Raw genomic sequence first — 9,915 nt, forward strand, 5'->3', positions numbered from 1 at the left:
CCTAGTCAGATTGAATACTACTCACTGGAGATTCTACCTTCCTCCAGGCCCTCTAGATCTTGGTGTCCAATTATTTTTTACAGCTGTTTTTCATTTTTAGTTGTGCCCTGGAAGCAAACGAAGGTCCCCAAAGCTTTACTTCATGTGTCATCACGGTAACTCTAGTTTGAGGCCAAAGCTCATCCACAGTCGTACTTTGAGCGCCTTCCCATGTGAGGGGCTCATCTTCCGGCACTATTTCTCATGATCTTCTGGTGCTATCTCCAATGTTTCCTATTCATAAGGTTCTTAGTGGCTAAAGAATAAGTAGTGGTCCGCCTCTGCTTCTTCCTAGCCTGTAAGCCCAGCTGCAGTCTGTTTATCATGGGAGACCCTGCTGGTACTGAAGCTTCCGGTGGCATGGCCTCCAGTATCACAGCAACATGCAACCACCACAGTACCACAAAGTGACAGATGAGTTGCAAACCTGGAAAAACTTTCCACCTTTACTGATCTCTATTCTTAACACATGGTTGAATTCCATGGGCTTTTCAATTTTTTTTTTTTTTAAAGGATTTTAATCTCTATATGAGGTTTCAAAAAGTTGGAAAAATGGAACCAAAACATACGAAAAATTTCCACTAACTATTGAAAGCCTGTTCCTATTTATAAGAAATGGGGCTAAATCTTTCCTTCCCAACAGTCTTAGTGTCTTGACCTGCTTTTGTAGCAGGTTTCGGCCAGCCTTGGGGAGTGGGCTGCCGGATCTTCTTCCCACCAGAAGAGTGGGAGACTGAGGCAACCTCCAACTTGAGTTTGTAGATCTCCTCTGGAATCTACCTGTACTCGTGTTTTCTTTGTATAAAGATTTTTAACTGCAGCTCTCATTTTATGTTTTTAAATTTTGTTTTGCTCCTTTATACACAGAAATCATTTATTTTTTTATACTAGTAAGTTGTAAAATTAATCTATAAAATTCAAAACATTTAATATGTCTCAAAGGCAGAGTGGACAACCTAATGATAAACTATCATATCAACAGTGTATGACAAAGCTTAAGAAACTTAAGACCATTAACAGTTTGAAATGAAGTTTATAAAACAGACACTTTGAAGTCAGCTACTATGCTCAGTTAACCTTGCTTGTAGATATTTCATTGAATCTTTATCAATCAATGACAAAGAAACACAAACACACGTTGATTTCAAACACTGTGTTTTGGTTGTAACATGCAAGACAGACCCCAGATTAGAAATATCTTCTGAAAGAAAATGAAGAAAAACAAAAATCAAGCAGGAAGGACACGCTCCCAGTGTTTGGACAGACCTTTAAATATTCTACCAGCAGGTTACATGCCTTCACTCTCAGGTAGGAGTCCCACCAGCTACTCTTCAGAAACCCTATACAGAGTAGCTATGAGTTGGCACTCAGTGACAACGATATCCATTCTCAGGCAGGGAGCTAAAAGGCCATGACACATCGTCTGCTGTAAGGATGAGGATCCAGCAGACTGACAGTGTCAGTATCACAAGAGTGGCCCTACCGGAGGAGGAAGTGAAAGAAGCCAGCCTGTAGGAAATCCAGAGGAGGAAAGAAACATATGAAACACGACAAGAACGAAACACCAACACAAAACAAACATAACAGGAAAAACAGAGGGGAAAAAGGGCAAAGCAGTAAAACCAAAGAACCGAGGAGGAGAAAACACAGTAAAAACATTAACAAAACAACTCTAGTGTCTTCATGCCAAAAAGACTGCCTGCAGCAGCAAAAATCAAGACCCTTTTCAAGCCAAGACTGCTTAAGCCAAGTATGGGGTCCTGTTATGGCACCATGGGATACACACTGGACTACCAAACAAAACGTCTGTGGTTCAAACCCACCAGCTGCTCCTCAGAAACCATACACAGGGTGGCTATGAGTTGGAACCAACTGGATGGCACTTAACTACAAGGAGCAAGTATAGAAACTTCAAAGAGATACAATGTTAAACTTAAAAATGTTTACCAGTATGAATTTGATAAAGACATTATGCTGCTTTAATTAAAATTCTAAAACTACTTCAGTTTTTATAGCTTTCCAAACTGACTCAAAAAGGAATGCTTTTATGACGATACACAGGTGACTGTCCACGGAACCCTGATCTTTGTTTAAGTTTTTACTATGAACAGAGTGCTAGCTTACATGTGAGAACATGGGCTTTACAACATTGTTTCATGTTGCATTGTAGTGATTACAATCTCCTCCGTGCATCATCATTCAACTGTATCTGTTTCCATTCCCTAGTTTTTTTTTTTTTTTAGGGGGATGTACACAGAAACACTCAGGAATATATAATAATTTAAACAACCCAAGGGCACACGCTGCAAGCCTGCCTCCTGACCACCAGCACCTAGTCCCTCTCTTTCCATGAGTCCAGAGTCCTCAGCTGCTCCCCCGCTCTCCATGTCCTCATCTCTGGTGTTGTTGCTGCTCTGGACAGGGTCCCACACTCAGCTTGTGCTCTTCTCCCTTCACAGGACCCCTGATCTTTTCATCTGTGCTTTCTCTGTAATTCTAAACGCCATTTCCTTTGACTGGTACATGTTTTTTCTTGGTCTTCCTGACTGAAGCATGTTGATTTTACATTATTCAAGTATCAACTTTGACTTCATTGAATTATTTTATTTGCCATTTCCATGCATTTCTGCACCACCATCCTCTCTTCCTTCTGTTGGTAAACGGCAGTACTCTCTTTCCATTCCTTAACTAGTATCATGGGTCCTTTGGTATTGGTTCTTGTTTCCTCGTGTAAGTAGCAAAAGTCAAAACTCTCCCTCTAAGCACCACTTCTGTGGCCTCCAACTCGTCCTGATGTACAGCACTTGGATTGCAATTCAGCTGGAGGCATTTTTAAATTTCCACCATGATTACTTCCTTAATCCTGTGCTATTTTTGGAGTTTCCAGGAATACACGACCAGCTACAGGGTCTAGGCGAGACTGATGCTTGACCATGGGCCACTGGGAGATTCCGTAGTCCACACACCATCAGCTGTACAGGCAGCCCCATGCCATGCACACGGCCCACACCAGAGCCTGGGTGGTATTCTCCTGTGGAGAGTGCCCAGCAATGGTCAGGTACCACGACTACCACACTAACAAGTCTGTCAGATAGCAGCTGGTTCTCAATGTGGCTGCCCCCCTGCCTGCGGCCATCAGGGTGGTCTCCTGGAGCCTTGTCCGTACCCTGTCCTCCGTATCACAGGGCAGACCAAGAAATGACAGACTTAATGAGTGTTGTCATGAGGTCCATTACCTTCAAGATGGCTTCTGATGGCTAAGAGACGAGGACTGTAAACACTTGTATCGAGATCACAGTTATTGGTATTAGCTGCACCTCAGTGTAAAGAAAACAAAACCCCTCACCACTGGACCAATAAAATCCAGATAAATGGAGAAAAGATTGATGTTGTCAAAGATTTTCTTTTGCTCGGATCAACCATCAGCACTCACGGAAGCAGCAGTCAAGAAATCAAACGATGTATTGCATTAGGCCAACCTGCTGCACCAGACCTTTTTAAAGTGTTGAAGAGCAAAGATGTCAGCTTGAGGACTAAGGTGCACCCGAGCCAATGGTATTTTCAGTAACTTCACATGTATGTGAAAGCTGAACAGTGAATATGGAAGAACGTAGAAGAATCGATCCATTTGTATCATGGTGTTGGAGGAGAATACTGAAAGTGCCATGGGCTGCCAAAAGAACCAACAGATCTGTGTTGGACAAAGTGCAGCTAGAGTGCTCCTTGGAGGCCACAATGGGCAGACTTCATCTCTCATACTTCAGACATATTGTCAGGAGGGACCAGTCACTGGAGGACACCATGCTTGATAAAGTGGAGGGTCGGAGGAAAAGAGGAAGACCCCCAGCAAGCTGGACTGGCATAGTGGCAGCAGCAGAGGGCTCAAGCATAGCAACACTGGTTGAGGTTGGTGAAGGAGCGGGCAGTGTTTCCTTCTGTGGTGCAGAGGGTGGCTGTGAGTACTGACTGGAGCCCCTAACCACACGACTGCAGGCTGCCGGGGTGGTGGTGGTGGTGGTGGTGTCAAGATGCCACAGGCTTGGGCAGGCATCTCTGACTCTGCTGCTTTTGGGGGTATCCCCAGGGACTGCCACTGGTCCATTCTGAGATTCTCCAGCCCCCTGGTGAAGAGCGAAGCACACCGCTCACTGTACTGGTGAGGAGGCTACAATGAAAGCTCAACAGATCTGCTGCCCTAAGTGGGCGGTAGGGGGCAGCAGTCAGGTGGGAACTGGAGGCCCCTGGACACCCTGCCACACACCACACCCTGAGTCAGCTGAGGGAATGAAGCAGGGTGCTGCCCTGTTGGAAGATATGGTGGGCACAAGAAGCTTTGGTGGAGCTGCGAGCACTGGTACGAAGGAGGGCTGTGGCCTCTCTCATCTCCCCACTCAGCAGGGGGAGATGCCACCCAGGCCGCCTGTGGGATGGGGTGGGGCGAGCCGTACAGGGACACATGCAGTCTCCTAGTTGTCAAGAGCAGGCACTGAAAAAGGATGAGGGCTCACACTGCACTGAAGCCCTAAGCAGTGGGGGTCTGCCGGCTGCCCTTCATCTCTCTCTTTGGCCTGCCTGTGTGGCAGGTTTCTCACACCACAGTCATGGACAGACCACCCGGCTTACATGAGACCTGTGTGTGGACTCAAGTCTTTGACCTTCTGAAGTCCCTCCCCACCTCTCCTTAAGTCCACTGGTCACCAGCCCTTGATGCACTAACAATCATCACGCCCAGCTTGTTTTCCTCCCGGGCCCGGAGCACCAGAGGTCAGACCTAAAGGGAGCCACATGGGGACAGCAGGGAGCAGGCTCAGCAGCCAAGGCCAGTCACACCTCTTCTCTGACAGTCTCAGGGGTTAGGACTTGGACGTTTCCTCTGTGATAGGCCACAGGACTCCAAGGGGCTTCCCTTCTCAGTAGACTCCACCACTGTGTCCTCTACTGTGAGATCACCAAGAGTGTGTGTGTGTGTGTGTGAGTGAGTGAGAGACTGAGTGTGTGCGCAAAGTACATGTGTGTGTGAGATGTGTACGCGGGTCACACGCTGAATGTGTGTGTGAATGTGAGGGCTGCTGTGTGGCTGGTGTCTGTGTGTCTGTGTGTGTGTGAGAGAGAGAGAGAGAAAGAAACCCTTCACCTTACAACATCAGAGTTGTGAATCTGTGTCTTTCTTCTGGAATAAATTCAGGATGTTCAAGCTCAATGAAACAAACATCAACATTTACATAGAATTTAAAAGGTCAATGTGTTTTACCTGGTGAAGACTCACAACATTTATTTACCTAAGTCTCCTTTACACATCAAAAATTGAAAGACGATTTCCAGACTCATCTTATACTCAAGCTTTGGGAGTTACAGCGAATGGGGAGGGAAAGACACTGCCCAGGGAAGAAGCCTGAGCTAACACTTTCCCTTTCTGACTGGTCTGTTGTTAACCGATATCGACTGGTAAATGTGTCCCCTCACCTCAATCACGTATCCGATGTACTCAATGACGTGTCCGTTGTATTCTTGAGTTTTTAAAATCAGTTTATCACCTAGTTTAAAAATAGATGACAGGGAAAATGAATATAAAACTGCAAAATCCTCATGAATTGCCAATTAAACACCACCAGACCAACAGGGAGTCCTGCTGTAGGGATAAGCACTGGACTGCTAACCACAAGGTTGGCTAGTTCAAATCCAGCAGCCACTCTGAGGCAACTCTATGCAGGGATAGCACTTAACAACAAGGCCAATACGAGTCCTGGTGGGGCAGTGGGTGAAGCATGGGGCTGCAAGCTGCCAGGTCAGCAGCTTAAACCCAAAGCTGCTCCAAGGGAGAAAGGTGCCACTGTCTACTCCTGCAGAGATGGACAGACTCAGAAACCCGAAGGGCAGTTCCACTCTGTCCTATAGGAGCTGTGAGTCAGAATCACCCCAGAGACAGTGGGGTTTGGTTCTGGTATCAGACACAGTGTGATAAAGACAATACACGCAGGGCGCTGCAGCTGCAGCTCAAGTTTTAGGGGATACTCTTAAGCCAAAGGAAGGCCACGTGACAACGGGATGCAGTGTTGCTGGGTGACAGCCTGTTTCCTGCCTTGGCTCCCAGTCTGCTAGTCCCCCTGTTCACCCTAACAGCGCACACCCACCTGCATACAGTGAGGGCCGGCTTTCCGCCAGGCCCGGGACCTCCAGCACCAGTAGGTTGCCGTTCCTTTTCAAGGTGACCCCACTCATGTTGTACTCTTTGAGTTCGATTTCTGCATGGATCTCCTCAAGCCACAGCAATGTTGAAAACTTCTCCTTGTAGTTTGACATGTTCAAAAGCTGGAAGCAAAACACTGGCCAGTTCCAGGGGGTAAGCAGCTCTAGATTTCCAGTCTGACAGACATGCCCATGGGGGAGACTGCAGGGTGCGCCAGACTGCTGGGGGAGCACTTGGAGCTCGGCTGGGAAAGGCTGTCTCTGCAGTTGCCACACCTGCCTTTGCCACACAGCCCCTGCCCTCTGCTGCCCCTCCTCTTCTTAAATCTTCCGACTTTACCCCCCAGAAAGGTCAGTTTGGCTTCTACAGACATCTGTCAGAAGAGGGGGCTGCAGCTTCAGAATTCTGCTCCCACCTGAGCAAGCTTACAAGACTTAGAAAACAGCAGTTTTCAGATGCTGACTGTCAGGAGCACAGGACAGAAATTCTGTAAGGGGGGACCGACTGTGTAAGCCCCATGACGGTAAGGTAGGTGCAGGGAGAGAGCATGGAGGTCCCCATGAGCTGGAAGGTGCAGGGAGAGCGAGCCTGGAGGGCTCCCGGGCTAGGTGTCCCAGGGGCTGGCAGGTGCAGGGCAGGTCCCAAGCTTTGAGACCCTCAGAGTAGGTTTCACTCTGAAAAAAGCACTGAGCAGCGTGTACTTTCCTTCAGACCCTCCTCTTAACTTTTCTTTTACATCCTCTCTCAAGGTCCACTCTGGGGTATGCCCACAGTCTGGGGTATGCCCCCGACTATGCCCCTCTAGAACTCTTGACTCTGACAAGATGCCTCAAGGAAGCAGCATCCAAGCCACAAGGGGGAGCTGTGTACATGAATGTTTCAAGCACAGAAGGTCACAGGACTGCTGGCAGAGGGGGTCACACCGCGAGGGATCAGTTGGTGTGTCAGGTTTCCCAGAATCCTTAGTGGCCTAAGGGACCACTTAGTGGGATCTTAGTGGGGAAGGGACAGAAGGGTAGAAGAATGGGCAGCGTAACAGAGATGACGTGGTGGAAAGAAACGACTGGGGTGAAGTCGGCCTGCAGCAGCTAAGTAGACATTTGGGAAGAGCTCTTTCTCTTGTAACCCTGCATTATTCTGGGATGTCAGCTCCAAGATGCCTCTGGCCTAGTGCCTGACCCACCAGCCCTCCAGCTGTACGAGCCAATCCCTGGGGATGAACCTTGCAATCTCTCTCTCTGTAGGACACTTTACTGCTGCTGCCCCTCTGGGACCCTGACTTAGACACACTGAAAACATGCAGCTATAGGTTTTTCCCAGAGACGTGCCATAGTTCCTCAGTTTCCCTTTGTAGAAGAACTGAGTTCCTATGAGAGCCATGCCTGCCCAGCTGAAAGGCTAGCCTGGAGCCAAAGAATACACCTTTCTTTTTGGCCAGCAGCCCTGAGCTGTGAAAATGACATGTGAAGGGACAAAGGAATGGTCTCCACTTCTGGCCATCCTGGAATTTCGTCAGAACGACCAACGAGCGGCAGAGGCGCATCATTGCAGAGCAGTCCCTGGCGCCTTTCCTACCTCTGCGAGCAACGGCTGGAAGGTCAGAATGTCGATTCTCTGTTCCATACACTTTTTAAGTCTGTCTGGTATAGGATACTGTGGGAGAAAACTCGGCAGTTGTCGTCTGGAGTTCCTTAAAAATAAATTCACCAGAGTTAAAAACAGGTTCCTAACCTCCCTAGCAGGCGACTGCCCCCCACCTCCACTCCACTTCAAAAAGACCAAAGGGCATCCAAACCCACTGCCACCCTGTAAGTGTTCCTGAGGCTGTAAATCTGTCCTCCATGGAGCCACTGGTGGGTCTGAACTGCTGACCTTGCAGTTAGCATCCTGGGGCTCCTATGGTTCCACCAAGGCTGCCTAAAGGGGCTCCACTTAAACACAAATTGCTGCTCTCAACTGGCCATTTGGGAATGTGTGAGAGGTTTCAAAAAGTTTGTGGAAAATTCCATTCTATTTCAGTTCCATTTCTCCATGAGCATTTTGACACCCCCTTGTACACTGGCCCCTGCGTTCCCAGCTGTTTTTGGGTTTCAGGTGTCTTAGTCTGCACTTTCTCTGGTAAAGTTCAGTCTCACCCCCAGACTTCTAAAGGCCCGATTTGGAGTTGGCGGAATTCAGTCACCTACAGGATGTGACCTATCAGTGCTGCTATGGACAAAGCGTTTGCAGCCCCCAGGACAGATGGAGCAGAGAGCCAGGGCAGGTCAGGGAGAAGAGCAGAACACACACACAGAGAGACCCCACATGGTCAGCTGATGGTCCGTCTATCTGGGGGAATCAAAGGGCGCTGCCCCGTGACTCCCTCCGCTGACCTTGGCCCCCTCCCTCGTCTTTTTCTCCCAGGACAGTACTTTCATGTTCACGCTGGCTTCTAATAGAAGGCTGAGCAGAGAGGCTCTGTCATCAGAAGGGTCACAGCAAATCCACCTGCTACTAAACAGGGGATACCCTCTGCCCTCATCTGAGTACGGGGGACTCTTCCTTTGGGAATCGTGGCACCATGGGATTGCAGGCCAAGTGCACAGGAGGGTCCTGAGATGGGCATGTACTACGGGGCCCTGGACACCTGTGTGGCACCTCTGGAGACTGGGGCCACCAATGCGGAACCACCAGCTCGCCTGGAGACCACCAGGATCCATATGAATTAGTACTAACATTTTACAAAATGCTCAGAGAAGTTAAGCAGCTTGCACAGGGTCACACAGCCTCCTGGGGGCCATGCTGGGGTTCACATCTGGTCCAACTCCAAATGAATCCAAACAATGCTCCTCTCTACCTTACAGCTGAGCCCTACACCCCTTCTCTAAGTCTCTTTTTGGGACAAGCATCAGGAAAGAACTGTGTCTCCCCTTCAGTGGGTGTGGATGGGTTCCTGACTGCAGTCAGGTGGACTAACATGGAGCAAGTCTAGGGAGAGCTCCCCACACACAGCTCTACAGGGAACCGTAAGAAATGACTTTTTAGAGCTTTTTGGGTTTTCCAAGAGCACAAAAGAGATAGGGAGCTGAAAGACTTTCTTGGGGCCCCACACCTGTCCAGAATTCCGACAGATGCTGCACTAGCTTCTGGCCATCGTGGTGTGCCTGCCCGCTCTACTTCCAGAGACAGGCACAGGGTACATGGGGTCGGCCAAGGGTTGGGGTCTGAACCCTGTCAGGTGGGGAGGCGGCCTTGCCGTGTGCCCCTGGGGTGATGAGGGCGCCATGGCACCTGCCTCTTCTGGGTGGTCACGACGACGGTGGTCTTTGGCGATGACACCACCTGGGGACTTTTCGACTTTTTCCAAGAGAACGGTTCTCGGACGCCGACCAGTCCCTCCTCAGCAGTGGCGACGTTCACGTCCAGGTATCGGCCCACCAGAAAGTCAGAGAAGCAGAGGAGGAGGAGCTCCCTGCAGCGACCGGAGTTTCTAGGGAGCAATCAGAACTGAGCTGTGATCCTGAAGGAAGGAGGCCGACTCCAGGTGCCCTTCCTCCCAGGCACCACAAAGCTACCCTCCATCTGGAAGGGTGCCTTCTATGGGCAAAGGGGTTTCTAAGGAAACAATGTCAACATTCCCCAAACAGCAACTACAATGGTCTATTTCATAGTTCTAATACTCAAAGCCCACCACTCGCCTGTCAGGGTGG

The 9,915-nt window shown here is 49.1% G+C and overlaps 1 protein-coding gene across 1 annotated transcript in view; it reads right to left on the bottom strand.

Annotated features, from left to right (window-relative positions):
- MOV10L1 (Mov10l1, Moloney leukemia virus 10-like 1, homolog (mouse)) overlaps positions 1-9,915 on the bottom strand; it is a 95,319-nt gene that overhangs the window by 66,572 nt on the left and 18,832 nt on the right. The window contains exons 9-12 of the mRNA XM_006876415.1: positions 9,501-9,695; positions 7,802-7,916; positions 6,171-6,348; positions 5,503-5,573 (exon numbers count right to left, since the gene is read on the bottom strand). Of these exons, the coding sequence (XP_006876477.1) occupies positions 5,503-5,573; positions 6,171-6,348; positions 7,802-7,916; positions 9,501-9,695 (559 nt within the window). The remainder of the gene's footprint in view (positions 1-5,502; positions 5,574-6,170; positions 6,349-7,801; positions 7,917-9,500; positions 9,696-9,915) is intronic.

Source organism: Chrysochloris asiatica, unplaced genomic scaffold (assembly GCF_000296735.1).
Source record: "Chrysochloris asiatica unplaced genomic scaffold, ChrAsi1.0 scaffold00378, whole genome shotgun sequence".
Lineage (NCBI taxonomy): Eukaryota > Metazoa > Chordata > Mammalia > Afrosoricida > Chrysochloridae > Chrysochloris > Chrysochloris asiatica.